This window comes from Embiotoca jacksoni, unplaced genomic scaffold (assembly GCF_022577435.1).
Source record: "Embiotoca jacksoni isolate LCO1_2020_lvr unplaced genomic scaffold, fEmbJac1.0.p SCAF_47, whole genome shotgun sequence".
NCBI lineage: Eukaryota > Metazoa > Chordata > Actinopteri > Embiotocidae > Embiotoca > Embiotoca jacksoni.
In genome coordinates, this window is record NW_027185400.1 from 1,251,405 (window position 1) to 1,272,602 (window position 21,198).

The window sequence follows — 21,198 nt, forward strand, 5'->3', positions numbered from 1 at the left end:
GAGTCAGCTTGCACAACAGCACTCCCCCCCTCCCCCCAGCAGCTTCATGGAAGTCAGCCATCCATCATTTTATTATTTAAACCAGTGCTTTTCCTATCTTTGTGAGTAGAGTCACAGTTCTGCAGCACTTTGTCTCCATCATGTGGCTGATTCTGCTCACTATCTCCAATTATGTTTTTAAAAAAAAAATTGTATTAAAGAACTATATAAACACTAACAATGTCCATCTGTTAGGCAAGAAGTACACAGTGGGGAAATACATTTTTAAAAATGTTGAAAAAAAAGTCGAATGAAGTTTTTATAGTATTGATAGCAGGGTAGAACTGCTGTAAAAACATTTTGATTTAGGCTATCGGATGTATTGTCCTGAAGATATTGTCTTATTTAACCTATATATATATATATATACGTATATATATATATTTCAAATATTTTTGAAATATTAACAAATAATCGACTGAAATCAGCAACAATATTATATAATTATTACAATCATGATTCGAGTTCCTATATTAAGAAACCTGCTATTTTAAATAGTCTTATTAAAAACAGAAAAAAAACATGTAAATATTTATGACAACAAAGTTAACAATGATATTATATAATTATAACAGTAATAATATAATATTATTCTTATAATTATTATTATAAATTGTGATAGTATTAAGAGGAGTTGTGTTAGGATTAGAAGTATCAATACTATTATTGTTATAGGCAGTATTTGTTGTTGTTCTATAGTATATCACCTGTCATAAAACAATATGCTTTGTATGTTTAGTGAAAACTAATCTTGAAAATGAATAATACTACAAAAGTGTTTTTTCAAACTGCTGCGCCAGCTGCATTCCTGCGTGCATTGGATGTGTGTCCCGGGGCTGCAGGATCAAGCTGGGACACGTTGAGTGTTCCCAGCAAAACATCCCAAACTGCCTCCTCCACTCTGCAGCTCAGCCACATGCACGCACACTTCGTTCATATTGTCTCAGCTCAGAGTGACTTCCCCGTCAGCACACTGTCAGTCAGTCAGTCAGTCAGTCTGTCTGTCCGGGTTCAGCCTCGCAGCCTTCACGGGCGCAGCGGATGGAGGGGAAGGTGACGGACCGCTGCCCGTCAGCTCGTGGAAGGGGGCGTGGACTTCGGCTCAACGACGGAGACAGCCGAGCGCGTTGAAAGGCGGCGAACAGAAAGTCAACGCGGCGCGAAGGGAACAGACAAGTGAGTGGTCACGGCGAGCGCGCGAAGGTGCGCGGATCATACCTGAGGTTCCCGACACTCTCTGACCTGCAGGTAAGCTTTTACAAACACCCCCCCCCCCCCTCCCTCCACACACCCCTGGACACGTCAACAACAAGTGTGGCGCCTGTGTGGCAACTAAAGTGGGCGCGAGACTGAAATAAACAAAGGTAAATAAGCTGTTTGTCAGAGCTGAACGTGCTTGTAGCGATTTATATCACGTGCCGGTAATTAAGTGCAACTGTGGCACACCAGTGCCGAACATGATGTCTGTCCCGGTGTTGGACCATGATGTCGGTCCCGGTGTTGGACCATGATGTCGGTCCCGGTGTTGGACCTTTCCTCAAAGTGGAAATGAGCATATCTGTCTCACGTGCTTGTGTTGCTCCTGTCAATGAAAACAAGAGTCCTGCTCGTGCAACTGAGGACGCGTTACACCAAACGAGTACTTCAGCAAACGCTTTGAAATGACTTTCTTCTGCAAATATGTTCCCGAATCGTCAAAAGACCGCCTAAAGTTGACAAGAGTTACAATACAAATTGTCAAAAATAAATACATGTTGTTTTCTTCTTCAAACCAGGAAGGGCAAATAATGTGGACTTTGTTCAAAGCTGAGGCATGTTCAGAAGTATGAGGTAGGTTTGTGTTGGGCGGGCATGTTCTGACTCACTGCCTCTCCTTTACAACCATCCTTTGCAGTGCTGGAAGAAGGTAGCGACACACCCACCCCCCCCCCCCCCCCACACACACACACACGCACACACAGTTTCATATGTCCCCATGCCCGTTGTAGCATGTGCAAGCTGTTTATCTATTGAAGTTCTCCTTTTGCTATCCGCTATTGATCTGCACACTCTGTGGGTTTCCACACCAGGCAGAAGCTGTGGATCAAAACTCCTATATACAGCCTTTAATAATGTTTGCCGTGTGCTTTAAAGTGTGCAGTTTGTGTGTGTGTGTGTGTGTGTGTGTGTGTGGGTGTGTGTGTGGGTGTGTGTGGGTGTGTTGAGAGTCAGAGATGTGCAGCAGGCCAGGTCAAATGTGGCTGGCAAGCTTTGGCGTGTGCCTGCGCTGGCCCGGAGCCAATACAGGTCCCTGCCTGTTAAAACTGCAAACCTCAGCTGGGGCTGCTCTGATAGGCCTGATAGACTTTTTCTATGATGACGACTTAATAGAGTCATGTGTGGTACAGGAAGGAGGAAGAGGAGGAAGAGGAGGAGGAGGAGGGGGTGGGGGGTAATTTTGTCCTGTGTTGCCAAGAATGCAAAAGCAGTGTGGTGGCTTAGGTGTGATGTGTTGGCAAGTTAATAAAAAAAAGAGAAAGTCTGTTATGAAATAAATAAAAAAAAAAATGGATGCAAATAAGTATCAGAGAGGAAGACATATCATATACGTTCCGTCGGGCTCATAAAAAAATCCGGGCTACAAGCGGGTTTCTATTCTGGTTAATTCTGTGAACTATATATTTGTGTAGGAACACATGCCAAAAGATTGCGTTTACTTGAAAGCAGAAGTAACACTTCAGGTCCCATACGTGCTGCCAGTTTGCTGCTAAACAGAGAAGTGGACAAGAAGTGGATGTTTATGTACCTTCCTGTGAGTTTCAAGTGTGTGTGTGTGTGTGTGTGTGTGTGTGTGTGTGTGTGTGTGTAAAAGAGAATGAGAAAAGCAGTTGAGGCCCACAGCTCATAAATGCTTGAAGATATGCTGGTGTAGAAGCATAAGGAAGTGAGGAGGTTATGATGTGTTGCTCGGCAGTAAGCTGCGATGTAAAGCTTGGATGTTTAAACTCCCCGGTGGTAAGTGCTGCTGCTGCTGCAAAAAGAAAAGGTTTGTCAGCTGGTCTTCCAGAAGAAATATATATATATTTATATTTATATATTTAAAAAATACTGTAAGGTCCCAAAAATGAGGCCAAACTGTGTCATGCTATTTCCTCATAACTATTGCTGTTTCCTGCTGTTTCACAGAAGTTTTGCAAAGTGAAGGTGTGTGATGAGATGTGTTGAAGTTAGAACTTGGCCAATGCTGGATGTTTGGGGTCGGTGCTGATGTCAGGGAATAAAAATATCTGATATCAATATATCGGACGATTTTCCTTTTATAAATATTCAATAATTTATATCTATGTATAAAAACTTTTGAAATGATCCGTCAAATGCGGTTATCAACCGCTTTTGATTCTAATGACAAAGATGCTTTAGAGTTTAGAGCACTAAAATAGTAAACTTCACTGTGAAGTCAATAATTATAAATAACTGTTAAAAAACAGAAAACGACAAATCCTAATTTACATCATGCATCTTTTTTGCGATATTTTGACAGGCCGATATCTGCCCAGAACGTTGGTGGATCTCTAGTTAAAGTGAGCTACGGAGGTTGAGTTCTGCCTGTTTTACAGCACTCTCCTCCTAGTTTTTGCTAAGCTGGGAGATTCATCTCCTACAGCTTCATTTTTACAATGCAGACACGAAAGTGGTTCACTCCGGCAAGAAAGTGAATAATAGCATTCCCCAAAATCGGTCCTGAAATTAAATCATGTTTCTGAAGCCGGAGTCGATTGATGCCATCAAACCGATTCAATTTACAGGTGAAGTTCAACCCTTAAATTTCAACCTGCAGAACTTCCTTCTCAGACAGAATCAATATTTGCTTTGGGTAATTTTTGGCTTGCGGAAAAGTCAAAGTAAAAAAATCTTGTGTGGTTCAATAGTGGCATTTGGATGTCAGGTAAAAGATTAAATTCTGTACGATAACTCATACGGCTCCTTTACAGGGTTTTGCTTCACACATCACTTATTTTTATCTCTTTTTTTTTGTGTGCCTGCAGTGAAAAGCGGGACTACTTCATCTTCTAAAAGTCTTCCTAATGTGGCAGTTGTGTGATTAGAGCACCATGTCGGAGGCTCCGGACCCCAGCCAAGAGGTAGCGGAGTGGCTGTCCACCCTCCGCCTGTCCCGGTACGTCTCTTGCTTCCAGCGGGGAGGCTATCGAACTCTGGGAGACTGCGAGGACCTCACGGATGAGCGTCTCCTGGAGCTTCAGGTGCTGCCGACGGGCCACCGCAGACGCATCCTCCGGAGTTTGGAAGCGCCGGGAGTGAAGCAGCCGGGCGCCGAAGAAGATCAAGATGAAGAGGAAGGTGCGGAGAGCACGAGGGGTCGCGGGGGGCCGGTGCCACACCCGAGACGCATCTTCCTGAAGGATAGAAAGAGGGCGACGTCGTGCCATCACCGCTCAAAGGAGAGGAGGGAGTGTGGTTGGGAGGGGAGTCAGACTTTGCCTCCAGGAGCAGGACTGGGAATAGAAGCTGAGCACCTTCCGGAGAGCAACCTGCCTCAACCGGCCCCACGTAACCCCCAGAACATCCAGACGTCTGCGACAGCGCAGACCTGCACGCCTCCTGCTGTGCACTTCAGCTTCAGCAGCAGTAACAACAACAGCAGCAGCAGCAGCGGCGGCGAGTCTGAAATACCCTCAGATTGGGACATTTCCCCTGAAGACCCTTTCATATCTGGTACCGACTCCATCCCCCACCTGACTGACGACCTCGGGGAGTTTCTTGGTGAAATGGTTGAAAACTCCATTTATGAGGCACAGCCGGGTTTTAAGAGTCCCGTTGGCCCGCGGCTTACTCGCTCCTACCGACTGAGGCACCGGCCTGTTCCTGAAATCCCGATTCAATCCATAGTGGCGCTTCAGGACAGGTACTGTAGTCATAAAAAAATGCCCAAATTGTTGAGCTATTCCTTTTAAGCAGAACATTTGACTTTGTAAAAGTTTATACTGGCAGTGTTTGAAAACAAGTAAGAATAGTAAATACATTACCATGCTGTCACTGCATGATTGAATATGCAACTTCATTTTTTTTCTCTCTTTACTTTCAGATTCGCACGCAGAACTTGAAGCCTGTAATTTTACATTCAATTCTGCAATTTGAACTGTTAAACACTCAGAGTTGCACATCTCTATTCTAGAGGCCTTTAGGGTTACCTATATTTCCCACGCGCTGAAAAAGTGGTTCTAATCCACAGATTTTTTTTTTTACCCCCCCCCCTCCCTTCCTCCTCCTCCTCCCCCCTACACCCCCTACTCTCCCCCTTCCTCCTCAGGAGTGCACCACCAGTGCAAACAAGCAGCCCTGAACACCTCACCGGCTCCGAAGGTCCCACCGGTGCAAACGGCATACAGAAAGGTACACACAAGTCTTTCAGCTGCATCTGCTTCATCTCCGCCATGAATATTTCATTCGGCGGTGCTGTTGTTTTTGCCCCGATGAAAGTAGGGAGAGGGAGATGAGTAGATGGTAGTGCGTGGGTGGGGGTGGTGGGTGGGGGGACTGGCGGTTGTGTCGGAGGCTTGTGTCGTGGGAAACGCTGGCACCCCTGTTTCAAGTGCTCATCTCACAGGGAATCTGCTCTCTCGCATCTTGTCCCTCAGCGAGACCCCGGTGAGTATTCCTGTCGCACCGCTCTCCAAAGTTTTTTTTTTTTTTTTTAAGAAGTTGTTTAACTTTGCTAACAACACACAGACTTGTAGTACAAATATGTTTTTGAATTCTTCCCCAGCTGTATTTATTGGGGTTCGTCAGCCGTCTGAGATAGACGCGATCTCCTAGGATTAGATGATGCCTTTTCCGTGTCAACAGTCTGTATGCATACGTGATAAACACCCGTGAACATGTCAAGTCTTTTTGGGACCATAATTCGACCACGTTGTGACTTTATCGCTTGCAGCGAGTCAACAGATTTCTGTCCATCATCACACTTAATCTCCCCTCACGCTCCTTTTTCTTTTTTACTTTTACTGCAGCAGTCTCTTGATAAGCCTTGTTTTTCTGAACTTTTTCTCTGTACGGAACAAGAACGGGGACCCGAGACTAGAGAGAAAGGCGCGACAGTGAAGTGGGTTGGAGGGAACGAGGTGGAGATGGATGCAAAACAGGCAGAGACGGAGGAAGGAGAGGGAGTCCCAGTGCAGGGAAATGGGGAGCTCGACAAGCAAGGCTAAAACTCCCTTTACAACGAGGTCTAGCAAGGCGTTATTTGACTTTCCATTTTACCCGAGCATATTTGAAGAGTTTATTCCAGAGATGAAATTCAGAACGTACAAAAAAGCGTGCGGTGTTGTCTCAATGAAACTTGCTACTGGAGGCCGAATTTTAATCACTCTTCCTCTCAAAGACACTTTTTGTTTTTACAAGTCAAATCTTATTGAGAAAACAGTTTCCTGTCTCGTGCTTCTTCAGCAGATTTGTTGGAGCACAACAGACAGTACAGATTTTTCAATAATTATAACATGATAAAAATGACAATTGTATTAATAGCCCAATAATATTTGTAGGTGTTGGTCTTTTGATAAAATGACACGAGTACAAGAATCCCACACACACACGGCTCAAGTTAAAGAAATTATTTTTTTTATCAACAATAAACCCCAAAATTGCTTATTTTTGGTGACACTGCTTTGCTGTCGGACAGCTATCACCTCGGTGCGCGCGCACACACACACACACACACACACACACACACACACACACACACACACACACACACACACACACACACACACACACACACACACACACACACACACATCACTGGAGAAATCCCAATAAACACCTTCTCCAGGACTTTGAGAGGAAATTCCCCAAAAACATTTTAGGGATCTCAATTTGTACGCCTGAATTCTTTTCAAGGTTTGATTGAGCCATTCTGTGGAAATCTGACATGCTTGAATAACAACAGCATATATAATGCAAAGTAATATCTTTTGGAAGGAGGAATACCTGCTGTCAACTGTGCAACTAAAGGCCCAAAGTGAGATGTAACATATGATTCAGAAACATATTTTTGCTTTAGATATGCCCTTAATAATATATGACTTGTTCAAACTCCAGTTTCTGTAATGTGAGAATTTTTCTCCGTATAAATAGAAAATGTCTTGTTTTTACAGACAAGCAGGCTCTATAGATTATAGATTAATCAATTATTAAAATGCTGGTGAGACTGTGATTCCGATATGAGGCGTTACCTGAGTGCGGCGGTGCTTTGAGCAAAACATCTGCTGACATAAAGAAACCTACTCACAATGACAAACAGAATATGCTGATATATTGCAGATATAATCATGCGAAGATCTGATAATAAGTTGAATGTTTGCTAAAAAAATGTCCCCTCGGGGATTAATAAAGTATATACCTACCCTACCTACCTACATACTTTCTCTTTTAGTTCTGCTTATTAGCACTAGCTAGCACTAAACACAAAAGTATAGTTGAGGCTGTTGCTTTAGTTACTTTTTATCTTAATATATAGTCAAATAATTGTTTTGATATTTTTATGATAAACAACAACAACAACAACACAAATCTAAACTCAAAGTATTCTCACTAGCACTCCTGAAGAAACCCCCCCCCCAAAAAACCAAAGAGCTATTGTCTCTTTTTTTTCTCGATTTACTCGCTGCTAAATTCAGGGAAGCAGTGACTCAAATAAGAAATAGTTTGGTCACTAATTTGAATTCCCATCATGGCAGTTTTGTTTCCTCCAGAGTGCCACAAACAAGCGAAATTAACAACCCGACCTGCAAGTCCCCCGACTTAAAAGACACGAGGCTACAATCGGAACAAAATCAATCTCCTGGCGAACTCTGAGCCGACGGCTTCGCGTCCAGGTCGCTTCCCAGACTGCGACTTGACGGAGAGACCGGTCAGGAGCAGATAAAGAAGTGACGGGAGAAAACAAAAAGGGGAAGGGGGGAGGGTGGAGGGAATCGGACAGGAATTGAGTACGGTGGCGTCTGGCGGCCCCTCGGAGAGAGTCATGAGTGGCCTGAAGGTCGGCTGATAGATGATGATTGATGGTCTGCCCACTGAGCCTGTCCGCGGAGAGGGAGGCTGAGTTGGAGTGGATTCTATCATCGCGTAAACCCCCCCCCCCTCCCCGCCCCCCCTCCATAAAGCCCACCGTCCTCCGCTCCTCTGTAACGGCCTGCGTCGCCTGGACGCGCGCGTCTGTAAAGCTTTAAAAAGTAGTACATTCGCATCCGTGCGAGAGTCTGCTTATTCGTCTGTCCGTCCTTTTACGTCTTCCAGGCGTCTTCGTGTCTTCTGAGGGGTTGTTTCGATCTTCGTATCTTGCTGCTGCTCCTCCGCCGGTGTCTACGTGGGCGTCTCGCCCCTGTGGCGGCATCTTCTGGCCATCACAATCCTCAGGAGAGGGCGGTGTCATTTTTCACAGTGACAGGCCGCGGCCCACGCAGGGTGGCCCGGGGTCTCCACACTAATAGAGTCTGCCCAGCCGTCTCTCTCTCTCTCTCTCTCTCTGCTCTGCTTCTTCATTTTCTTTTCTCTTCCACCGACCACCGGACCACAGTCCAGACACAGAAATGGTCTTGTCTATTTGAGACAGACTGAGGAGGATCATCCTCCATTTGGGACGTGAATGAAGGCAGAGAGATGGCCGCTAAAACGAAATGTAATCGGTTCATTGGATCAAATGTTGACGCCTTTTATTCAGATCAATAAGTCGGTTTAATCAAAGGGAAATATAACATCTGAGTAAATTTGAAGTTTGATTGGAACAATCCCGTTAACAAAAGCGCTATTGTGTTTGTCTCTTTTTTGTTTTTTTTTGTTTTGTAGCTCCTCTTCAAGGAACCTTGACGGCCATCGCTCCCTACAGAGAAACATTGCTGTACAACACCCTTGACAGTGCTCTGGTAAGACAGCGTACACTCCCACTAGTGGACAGGGAGGAGCAGCTTACCAAAGAGGAACAGACATTTCTCAGATCTTCAGCACTATCTCCCGCATTTCAGCCTGCACACACACAACTTCCCTTCTTAGTGTTAATGTTGTCACCACATAGCTGACTGGAAAATGTGCTTGTTTCAGTTTGCTCCCTGAGGTTAATAGAAATGTCACCTCGCCACTAAAGTTAACATAGTTTAGTGCCCCGACACGATAACGGTGTCTGACTGAAAGATGGACACTTTCTTTTCATCTGATGCTAATCTCCCCGGTGCTCTGTAGGACCGAGGCGCTAAAGAAGGGTTGCAGAAGTGTTTTAAGGACAAGATAAAGCAGAAGAAACAAAGGTATAGTATGTCGATATAAGACCGCTGTCTCACACTGAATATGGGAATAGAAATTCACATGTTCAGAATGAAAACTAGTGACCACCGATTCAGTTATTGTGGACTTCTCAGCATACATTATGGGATACACGGCTGAAAACGTGTGTGGTTGTCGCTGCAGAAAATGTGCGGATGGAAAAGAATTGTGATCACATCTCTAAAAAGTCAGTTCGCGTCACGATTATTTCCTCCTGTAATGAATTCAAATCTAAACTTGGATAACATTATTCGAATCCAAACAATCATTTTTGAAACCTAACAGAATAACAAACGTGTCACACTTCAACCAAACCTTTTCCAAAGTCTTTTCCAAAACATAACTACGTGCTTTTTGGTGCCAAAAGGCACCTTGTGCGTATCATGGCACGCCAGCGGACTGAGACAAAACAACAGTTTCTGACAACCTGAGATGAGAATTTGTCGGGAACCAGGATAGCAGAGCGCAAACACTGCATGGCTCTCTCCGAAAAATGACTTGGGTTGTCATCCGGAGGTCACTAACTGTTTCAAACTGAACAGAAGCCAGCGACAGTAAATCTTCTTGATGTTTGTGTTGTATTTGCTACATATTTTACATAAAAGGTCAATTCATTTGAACATTGTTTCATTCAATATCTATGAAGCTCCTTTAGGATGTCAGACACTAGTTTCTTGACCTTGGACAGAGCTCATAGCTTCAGTCTTCATGCTGAGCAAAGCAAACCATTTCCTCAATTCATATATTCCTCTAACCGAATTTCCGGCAAGAAAACTAAAAGGCCACAAAAAAGCGATCTAAATTCTCTCGTAAATAAGGCTAATTAAATTGTATTTTACATAAAAGCTGTGCTAATCGGAACGTTTCTTTCTTCATAAGTAAATCCTCTTTACGATGTGGGTCACGGGGGCAGAGTCAGTGTTCGAATTACAGGTTCTACGAAAGTGTTATTTCTCTCCGCGACTTACTTTTTTTTCCTTACTGGTAATGTTGCCGTCCTCCTGCAGAAAAAACAAACCGAAACCGAAAGAGTCGAAGGTAAAAGAGTGTCCACCAGCTCCGACCGTCCCACACCTGGAAGGAGACGAGTACTCGACGGTGGACGAGTGTGTCGGCTGTTTGGACCAGAGTTTTTCCGCGACCCCCGACACCGCTGCCGGTGCGCCGGCCTCGGGCCCCGAAGACGGGTCGTTGATCATGGTGGAGTGTGACCTCTACTCGGAGCCCGCGGACGCTCTGGGGGCCGTCACCAAAAACGAACTGCCCGATATTTCTCCCTACGCGTGCTTCTACGGAGCCCCCAAACGGCAGGTGCTCCGAGTGGGCTGGCTGGACAAGCTGTCACCTCAAGGGTAGGTCACGCTGCTTCGTTGTACGCGGCAGGTTTTCCTGCAGCTCAGGGAACGCTACAGATATTTATTTCCTCCCTAAGGGTTTTTTTTTTGCGCTGGTTTAGTTTGCAACCTTTCACCTCTAAAAACTCCAAAGAGTAACTGAGGAAACTCAGCACAACACTTAGTCAGACACTGCTGTCTGTCTTATTTTGTTTTTTTTTGGTCTTTTCTTTTTTTTGTGCAGTTTAATTTTACTCTCCTCTGCCTCCCTGCGTGTCTTCTATCTTTTATGCTGATTTAAAACTGATAAATGGTATTAGACACAGAAGCCCGAAGCAGATCTCTCCATAATGCATGGCGCTATTGAAAGGAAGAGGAAAGAAAGACGGGAGATAACCTTGTAGTATTGAGATGCACAACCTAACTGCTTTTACTTAGTTCAGGTTTTCCTGGCAAAACTACATTTTCGAATCTCTCGGTGCTACATGTTCCACCGGCGCCTCGAAGCAGCAGCTATCAATCATTTACTTCCTTTTTACATTCCCCTTCACCAGCTGATTTGCATAGGTTTGGCAAACTGCCCTCCGGCTGCTGAATATTCAAACTGGAAGTAGCCATTTGTTTTGATTATGCTAATTGACAGCTGTTGATACGACTCTGGCCATTAATGAATCAATGGCACTCTTGATGAAATATGAGTACCTGTGCAGAGCAGATTACTGGCTCAGTGTCTTGACAGTTTGCGATTTTGTTTGTATTTCTGACAGTAACGGTGGCTTAGCTCGGTTGCATCTGCCAGCGTAATAAATCCATTTTTCGCCTCACCGTTTTCAATGTTTCTTTGCAGAAACTGTGTTTTTCAAAGGAGGTGGGTGAGATTTGACGGCAAGAGTCTGGCCTACTACAGCAGTGACAAGGTAGGTGTGAGGCTGACACCCGCACTCGCACACTAATGGCTGCTGAAGCCCAAAAAACGACAGGCATGCACACGTCCAAACTTCCCTTCCATCCTCGGGTTTCCCGCCGACACACCCTCCCGCCTCCGCAATCACAAGTCTGTTAGAGAAATGTTGCACCACGAGCAGCCGAGCCGAGTTCACAAGTTCACGAGCGCCCCTTTCTTTCTCTCCTCCTTCTCACTGTCATCATGAGCTCGGCAGAGTAAAGAATGGGGGCAAGGACAGAGCGACATTACACCATGCATGACGGGCCAGCCATACAGTAAAGTACATTGATGTTGGCACCGGACCAGTTCTCTGGCAAAGAACAACTGAGGAGAAAAAAAAAAAAAAAAAGGGAAGGCAGAGAGAAGACTCTCGTCTCGTTTTGCCTCCCTCAGCATTTATCCGTCTCTGTACCTTTCTCCATTCTCCCTCCGTCTGACAGCCGAGTTTGAAATTTCGCTTAGCATCGCCTGCCTCATCATCAGAGGAAGAGAGCGATAGGTAGCTGTGGGATGTGAGTGTGGGAGCTAGAAACGAAACCGCACAGGATGCAGACACAGATGCCGGCAAGATGGCGGATTAGCCTCCCCCTGTTTAGTCTGGACAGCGTTGGGTTTTTCTTGGGTTACATTTTTCTTGTAATGCGTCGGGCCTCACTGCAAATTTGCATGGAGGTATGAGTTGTATAAGCCACTTGAAAAGTAAACTGGATCCTTAAAACTACAAAAACAATTGAATAGCGTTGAATTTCAACACAGCAGTACATCACAGTAGAGAGTAATTAAAACTGGAGTAAAGTACTGAAGGTAAGCCTGAGTTATGTAAGTTAGTAAAATGTGAGTCAGGTAAACTTGATTAATGTAAGATAAATATGAATGAAGTAGGTGGGATAAACTTGAGCTCAGTAACTAAGGTAAAGCCAAGTTAAGTAAAGTAAACTTGAGTTCAGTAAGATAAACTTGAGTTAAGTGGGAACCAAAGATTTTAATAGGTAAGACTGGTGGCCGAGACTGAAATAACAGCAAAACAAGTCAAGACCGTTCCTTCATGTGTTGATGCTGTGGACACATTTGGATTTTTGAATAATCTACTTCTCAAGCAATCTGCCATTAAATGCCGTTATCATGCAACAAGAAGAAAACATTTCAAATAATACAAATATAAACCCAAGAGATCCCGGAGTAGACGGCGAATACATGAAGAAATCTCCAACTGCGCTACATGCATCTGATAATGCTCACACGACCAGTAAATGAGGAAAGTAGCAAGCACTCACATTGTCCTTTAAAATCATTTTTTATGCTTTCTGTGTTCGCGAGTGAGTCTCAAGTCTGTCTGACAGAACGTGCTTTACCTTTATGTTCTCACTAATGACCGTGGGATGCGTTTTCGAGTAGGAACAAACACATCTCAGTGTGTGTGTGTGTGTGTGTGTGTGTGTGTGTGTGTGTGTGTGTGTGTGTGTGAGAGCAGTGACCTCGTACCCTCCTCCTCGGGCCAGCTTGTTTTCGCTGCAGCAGCACTGCACAACATCACAATCAATGATGTGGGACCTGTCTGATGCCTGCTCGTTAATCACTTACTAATTATAGCCCTCCGTGCTCCCTCGCTCCCTCTGTCTCCCTCTCTTTCCCCTCGTTTTCTCTTTCCATTGCATTTGTTGCTTTATTTATCACGACACGCTCCGTCGACAGCGGGGCGGGAATCGGCGGGGAGGCCAGCGAGTCAGCACTTTATACTCCGTGTCACTGTCGGCATTGGCACGCCAGTCTTTAGAAAGATGAAAGCTTGCTTTTATGCGTGTGTGTGTGTGTGTTTGTGTGTTTGTGAGGGAACGGGGATTGTTGTTTCGACTTTTTAAAGTCTAAAAAGACTCCTAAAGTCCTGCCAATGTGACTCTCCCCTCTGAGACAGCGGAGGGCTTCATCATGTTGCGGGTGAACGGAGAGGTTGAGTACAATCTCTCTGTCATCCCTGCTTTGTGTGACCAGCTGAGGCACTGCACCCAGTCTCCTCCCCCCGCCTCCCCCCCTACCACCTCCACAGGGTGAGCACGCGCAGGGGTGGGGTGGTTCGGGGGGAGGGGGGGATTACAAGGAAGTCTCTCTGCACTGCTTTATGCCAGAGATGGAAGACTATGAGTTGGTGGGATTTGCTTCTCTCAGTGCAGACGTCGATGTTTGTGAGTACAAAAACCCTTTTTGTGTCACGTACTGCGGTGTTGTTGACGTAGGGGTTCAGAACTGGATTATTTTAGACCAGAGCAAAATTACTGCGATATTCACCGAAAAACAGGCAAGCGCTCGCAGAGTGTGTCAGTACTGCGTCACTTCTTCACCAAAACATAAAATCTAATTTAAGTTTAAGATGCTGTGCGCTAATTTGCATGTTTATGACATCAATACCGGCTGATTAACGTCGGTTAGGAAGTAGCCCGTACACAAAAACAAAAATGCCCACTCACTGAAACATTCCCATGCTTGTTCTCTCTCTCTCTCTCTAACTTTCAACACCCCCCTCCCCCCAAAAAAACCCTCTTTTTGTAGTTTGAAATCCTACGGGATCTCTCAGCCTCAGACAGAACTAATCGCACTTAATCACAGTCGCAGCTTGAAGGTCTCTGGCCGCGGTGATGTCATCACAGGGGTAGCGGAGGTGGCGTGGGAGAGTAGTGAGAACCCCGGTCTCACTTCTCCCGCTCTGCTGCATTGTAGTCAATCTGTCTGATCAATCACGCCTTTCGCCTGATTTCGTCAACACCGGGATTGACTTGGGAGAACGCTTTGGGCCTGAGATGTAGTTTTCAGGGTCCTGATGTGGTGGCGTGTGTCTCTGTGTGTGTATGTGTGTGTGTGTGTGTGTGTGTGTGTGTGTGTGTTTGTGTGCGTGTGTGTTTGTGAAAACAGTCCAAAGCCTGGCTTTGGGGGTAGTGAGGGGAGGAAGTGAGGAGGATGGCTGCAAGGGATGAAGGGATGAGAGGATGGGTGGGGGGGGTTGACAGATGAGGCTGGGTAGGAGGCCAAAGGGGAGATGAGGTTTTAGGACCGGAGGATCAGTCTTTCAGTGCATCAGTCTGTCTGATTGTCTGTCTGTCTGTCTGTCTTGACGCTGAAAAGCTCTCCTGCCAAGCCTGAAAAGCTCCTCGTCTTACCTTCTCCGGTATCTTCCTTCACAGGTCGCTGATGCTCCCGTTTTATTTATTTATTTTTTCGTTCTCTTTTATTGATCAGCAGAACGCTGCTCAGGTGGGTGATGTTTGAGAGGATCTTTTCATGGCTTCGACGTACATTTTCACAAGCATGTTCATAAGTTCTGTCTTGTCATAATCGAACTTAAAAATTCTTCGTCATAAAGAGATATAATTGAGTTTTACCTGTCAGGAAGACTTACCACCTTAAATTCATGGTGCTTTCTAGAAAAATATGATTAAAAAAAATATTTACTTCTTCCTTAAAACTGCACTTATTCATATTTTTCAGCACCACACGTCAGACGAAGTTAGTGATCAGCTGGTGCTACTGGCTAACTTTTAGTGAAGCTTTTAGCAAATAAAGAGCAGCATATTTTGTAAAAATAACACGCCTATAAACACAAACCAACATGAATGCTATTGAATGAATGCTGTCATCACTGGAAGATGAGAAATGGTCAAAAGGACAAAGAATGATAATAATCTAAAACCTAAATCTCCAAAAATGAGGACTTAGACTTGGCTCAGACTTTGATTTGACTCTTCAGGGTTTTTTTTACACCTGAAAGTCCAGACCAAGGTTTATGGTTTTGTTACATCGTAAATATCCGATCCGGTTAGTTTTGGTTTCATATTGCAGTTTTCCAAATACACCGAACAACTTTACTGAACATACCTCCGTCCTGCCATCATCGCCTGCCTCCGCCGGACCAAACTACTCAAACTCCTTTTGTAGTCGTCTTCTTTTTCTTCTATTTCTTAATGTGTTACAGTAATCTTTCTCAACCTCCTGTAATTTGTCCAAAAGTGTTCTCACACTGTAAACAAAGCGATTATGCTATTATGGCTCCGACTAAAGTGAAAAGTCTGAAGGTCCGGACCAAACAAGGTGGACATGAAAACTTGACTTCAGACTTCAAAGTTCAATTTTTTTTGACTTTGTCTGATCCTGAAACAACAGAAGATAAATGAGACTGTGACGTGCTGACCTCGCATGATCTCACTCAATTAGACCTCGGATATGTGAAGAAAAAAAACCTGACCCAAGTAAGAAGTGAAAATTTTATTGGTCGACATTCACCTGAAAGAGTTGCTGCTTGACTTCCCCCAGAGAAACCTGCTCTGCCTGGAAGCACAATCTTTAAAACCACTTCAGGCATCCTACTTGATGAGATGCTGCTGGAGGACGCGTCCAGAAGCATTTTCTCTAAAGTGCAGTTTCCTGCAACAGCCAGCTGGTGTCCTCATACCTCCACTGATAAAGCTTCTGAGACACCAGAACCTTAACTCCATGCTGGTGGTAAAAACTCCTTCCACTCTTTTTTTTTTATTATTTTTTTTTTATACCCTCCTCCCTGTTTTCTCCACACAGTGCCTCCATTATTGTAGGCTTTAGCTCCATTGCTCTGCCTTAATTGTTACCAGGTTGTTTTTTGAAAAAGAAAAAGGAGTTCTCCATGCAGCAGTGTGTCGCTACACACACACACACACACACACACACACACACGCACACACACACACACACACACACACACACACACACACACACACACACACACACACACACACACACACACACACACACACACACAAGAAAGGAGGGACACCGCCCTGCAAAATGACACAGGTTGACGAATGTTGGGAGAGTAAAATCAGAGGAATGGCTCGGATGATGTTGGAGAGTCAAACGTTGTGTGTGTGTGTGTGTGTGTGTGTGTGTGTGTGTGTGTGTGTGTGGGAGGAGGTCAGAGCGAGGGGAAATGAGTGAGGAGGAGATCTTTGGCAGAGGGAGGCGAGTCAGGTGTGTCTGTTATTGGAGAAAGAGAGATAGTTAGGCCTCATTGCTTCCATGGCAGCCCGTCCTCTTGAGATTAGTCTATAAACATTACGTGGGCAGCTGCAGTGCGCCGGTGCCGGGTCTGAGTCCACCGTCTCCAACGCTGACCGCTTCCTTTATTTATTTATTTTTATTTCTTTCTTTCCGCACCACGTCTCTGCTGACTCTGCTGTCGGAGTATTTACTGATGCACAACTCGCAATTAAACAACTCCCTCCTGCATGACCCCAAAACTAGAATTAAAACAATTAATTACCGTTAACCCATACCGGGGTATAATTATCACCAGCGCACAGCCACCGGGCTAATTCATCCACACTTAGTTTCTCCTTTCACTCACCTTCCTCTAACTTCTATCTAAATTTAGAGAGAAAAGAGGGAGATATTGGTGTGAAACTCCCGGGGAGAGAAATGGACAAGGCTGGCTGTCGGTAATTAGGTTGAGCCACTTCTCGCCATTGTTAACATCCTGCTTTAATATGAGGAGGACCCCTTCCTGACCCTCTTAGGCATCTTCATTTCGACATGATGTCTCTATCTTTCCCACACGACTCCTTTTTTTATATATATATATTTTTTTTTTATATCCTCCCTCTTCTGCATCTCTTTCTGATTGTTTCCGTCTGTTCTTATCTTTCTTTCTTTCTTTTTTCTCCCATGTTGTATCTCTCTATAAGCTCTTTCCATTTTCTTTTTCTCTCAGTTCTCTCCTTGACCTTTCACACAAACCTAATTTCTCTCTCTTTTTTATTTTTTTTTTATTTCACAGCCCTCCCTCCCTCCCTCCCTCCCTCCCTCACGAACTCCTAACTCACTGTGTCGGCTGGTATATTTTTGGCCGTATGGTCTCTAGAAATAGGCTTTTTTGTGGATGGCAAGGTTACCGGCTTAATTAAGAATGGCAAGCGGGTGTCAGAAGTTCACTTCCTTTCCTCCTCTCCTTCTCTTCCATTCTTCGCTTCGTCATCTCTGCAGGATATTGACATGCAGCAAACCTTGCGGTAGCTGTGTGACACGTCATTGTGAACCATTACATAAAAAAAAAAAAGAATCCAAATTCAGGTCAAAAAACTGCTACAGAAAAAAAAAGAGAGGAAGAGAGAAAATAGGAGTCATGTCTGTATTTTCTCTTACTTTGCAATGATAACGATATTATCGACATGAATAATGCAACGTCTGCTACGACCCTTTTTTTTTGGTTATAACCCAGTGATTTGCACACTGCTGCCGCCCCCCTCCATCCCCCGTTCACTCTAATGCAAGAACATTACAATCTGAGATGATTTTCCGACTCCTTTAAAGGCATTTCTGTGTTATACTTTGCCACATCAGGTTTTGAATACTGATTCGATAGCGGTACCGTTCTGTCCTTGCTTCTTCAGTAGTGGTAATATGAGGGTTTGATTCAGTTTTTTTTTTCCTTTTTTTTTTTGCCCCCTTCTGTCTCTTTCACATTGACAATGACCCAGTACTTTAATTGCCATTGTCAGGGGAGACTGTAAAGAGGGTCATGAAGCCTCCAGTGCAACATCCTCCTTATTTGGATGCCTCCGCTGTCGCTGCTTGGGGAAAAACATAATGAAACAATCCACACACAACCAAATCCCCCTTTACCCGAGCACTTCCTGTTACTCTGCAGAAATTCCCAACGCGTCGTGCATGTCTCTTTTTAAATATTTGAGAAGTTTGTTTTCCGGCTTGTTTTCATGATGTCCCCGTAACACCCGAATGACAGCAGCTGTGTGTGTGTGTGTGTTATTCTTGGGTTTAATATAATGCAGTTCACTTTTTTTTTTGCACCTCTATTTCAAATCAAGTTTCGATTTTAAGCTCAAAGATAACATGGATGCAAATTTGGCTCGTGTAACTACACGCGGCTCATTTTCGAACATATTATGGTATGTTTGTATTCCTGCGGCGGCTGTTCTTTTTTTGTTTTCGTCTTTTTTTTTTTCAAACGCTCCTCGTCCAAGAGCTTTGTGCCATTTTTCAAAGTTATTGCTTGAAAGGGAAACAGTGATAGCTATTTCTGTGAATAAATGTGACTCCGTATTGATGGGATATGGCTCGAGTTTGATGAGGGTGTCTGTCTGTGCCGTCTCAAATTGAATGCCATCCTTCGCCGACTGTAATACAACTCTGAATTACAACATCTATTGATGCAAACAATGCGCTGGAAAATAGTAATTGTGAGCCCACAGATGCAGATAATAGGAATAAGCAAGGATTCAATAACATTATCAGCATGCATGAAGCCGTGCGTGTTTATTTACTTATTTGGAGCGTGTTTCTGGCGCCCTTCATCTGTGTGTTTACGTGCCCCCCCCCCTGTCTGCAGGAGATGTACTCCAAAGGCATGATCCTGGCCAGTGCCGTCAGACAGGTGCGAGGACTCGGCGACAACAAGTTCGAGGTGGTCACCTCCCTCCGGACCTTCGTATTCCGGGCCGAGAGAGAAGGTACCAGTGCATCTTTTCCCTCTTTGATCTGCATCCTGCATCTCTCTGTCTGTCACTGTGCCCGTCTGAGTCTCGCCTCGTTTCCCCACCTCTCTCTGTCCTCTCCAAACCTCCCCTCCACCCCCCCCCTCCCTCGACCCCCCTCTTTCTCCTCTTCTCTCACTCTCTTTAAAAGCCTCTGTGGCTTCTTCTTCTGTTTCACCTCTTTCTCATTTGTTTTCTCTCTCTCTCTCTCTCTCTCTCTCTCTCTCTCTCCTCACATGCAATTTATTTAATTTTTTTTCTCGTGCAATTTCTCCTCTTTTCAGTCTGATAGGAGGTTTTACATGACTCTGAATTGTTTTTGCAAAGTACCCCCCCCGTGTAAAGACGTGGTTCTATTTTGGGGGAAAAATACATTTATCTTCTATCTTTTCAAAGTGCACACATAAAAACGATCAATAGCTATTTCATGCTTGTGCGTTAAGCGCAGCGGTGTTTAGCTTAGCTTCGTATAAACACTGAAGATAGAGGGAAACCAGTTAGCATAGCGTCGCACAAAGGCTGGAAAAAGTATATGTTTATATAAGTATATATAAATATGTTTAATTAGTCATATACAGTAGAGAGATTAAACCAGCTGACCTGAAGTTAAAAAAAAAAATCCACCTCTTTGAATGAGTTATGTAGTTATGTGGTGAGCTAGACTAAGAAGTATCAACCAGGAAGTGTCCTTTAATAACCTCATCCCTCCCTCCATGTCTTCATCCCCCGTGTCAGACAAAGAGTTTGTCTCTGCTTATCGTCTTTCAGGTGGAAGCTCGGTCCGTGTCGGCCTTAATGAGAGGGGAAAGAGACACTTTCCCCTCCTTAGCTCCCGCCTGCTTCATGGCAGTCTATCAGGCGGCTCGGGTCGAACAGCTCATCCGCTAATCACGGGTCTGGTTCTGGGGTCAGATACCGGGCGCCGCTTTGATTCATTGGAACGAGTCAGATTGGAGAAATTGAGATTTGCACGGTTGTGGCAATCGGGAACCTCGGGGCTCATCGGGCAGATAGAGCTGGAAGATCACGATTGATTAAAAGCTCAGTGCAAGTTATTGACTATTGACATCTGTTGAGCAGAGGATGGAAAAGTCGATATTTGACTTGGTCATCGTTGGTATTGAGCATCAGTTTATTGGTCTTGATGAGCTTGACTGGACTTTTCATGCTCAGTGGTTAGCTGGGATGCTAAAGCTGTTTGATTAGACTTTGATGCATCAAATTGAACTCCTCTGTTGGTCTTATGGTTATTGAGCCAAGCTTGTGACCAGAAAAAAACAGTTATAGAAGTCTGAGTTGTTCTTCGTTGAAGCTCTTGACGGTCGAACGCTCTCGCTGCTCTTCTGGAGAAGCTTCAGCGACCAACATGATAGCACTGATTAAACTTGGTATAATTACTCACGAATGGCCATTCACATCTAGTCTTTCAAGGGATAAGGATTTTCGTAAAGGAGCATTCAAGTATCTCAAACTAGAATAGCAGCATGTAGAAATGTTTTAGAAAGCACAGTATTAATGTCAATTAATCAAAACTGAAAAAGTGACATGAAATCTCAGCAAATACATGAAAGCAGAAAAGTGAAGCAAAGTTGCTCTCCACTAACACACATACAAAGCTCTCGGGAGGAGGAGGTGGAGATAATCGTTGAAGGAGTCCATTGCTTTAGAAAATACGTGAAGCTGAAAGGAGGCTTAAACAATGTGAAACCTCGCGACTGTACTTGAGAAAAGTTCTGAGTTTATGAAATCTCACTTGTCAAAGCTGAATTAATCGATGTTTGTCAGTGAACAGTGGATTAAATGAATCATCACCTGATACTGCTGCTCTATTCAGGGCATTTTAGCATCTTTCGGCTATTTGTTTTGGTTTTACAATGTGCTTCTTTACTGTTCGGTTCAGTCTTACTGCTCACATTAACTATATTTCCAGGTGCAGCAGATATCTTTTTTTTTCTTTCTGAAAAAGTAAAAAAAACCTGATAAACATACTGTATGAAAGAAAGAGAGACAAAGTGGCAGGTGAGGATAGTGAAGCATTTAGCAGCTAAAAAAGGCAAAT

General features: G+C 44.3%; 1 protein-coding gene across 3 annotated transcripts in view; it reads left to right on the plus strand.

Annotated features, from left to right (window-relative positions):
- Window positions 1-21,198, plus strand: part of arap2 (ArfGAP with RhoGAP domain, ankyrin repeat and PH domain 2) — a 120,409-nt gene that overhangs the window by 10,522 nt on the left and 88,689 nt on the right. Inside the window, exons 3-10 of one of the 3 annotated variants that reach the window (XM_069169958.1) lie at window positions 1,055-1,287; window positions 4,065-4,942; window positions 5,348-5,430; window positions 8,881-8,957; window positions 9,271-9,335; window positions 10,359-10,703; window positions 11,533-11,602; window positions 18,995-19,115. In XM_069169958.1, the coding sequence (XP_069026059.1) occupies window positions 4,131-4,942; window positions 5,348-5,430; window positions 8,881-8,957; window positions 9,271-9,335; window positions 10,359-10,703; window positions 11,533-11,602; window positions 18,995-19,115 (1,573 nt within the window). In that variant the 5' untranslated portion in view covers window positions 1,055-1,287; window positions 4,065-4,130. Of the gene's footprint in view, window positions 1-860; window positions 1,288-4,064; window positions 4,943-5,347; window positions 5,431-8,880; window positions 8,958-9,270; window positions 9,336-10,358; window positions 10,704-11,532; window positions 11,603-18,994; window positions 19,116-21,198 lie in introns of those variants that run through there. The other 2 variants (XM_069169959.1, XM_069169957.1) reach the window with 2 other exon arrangements.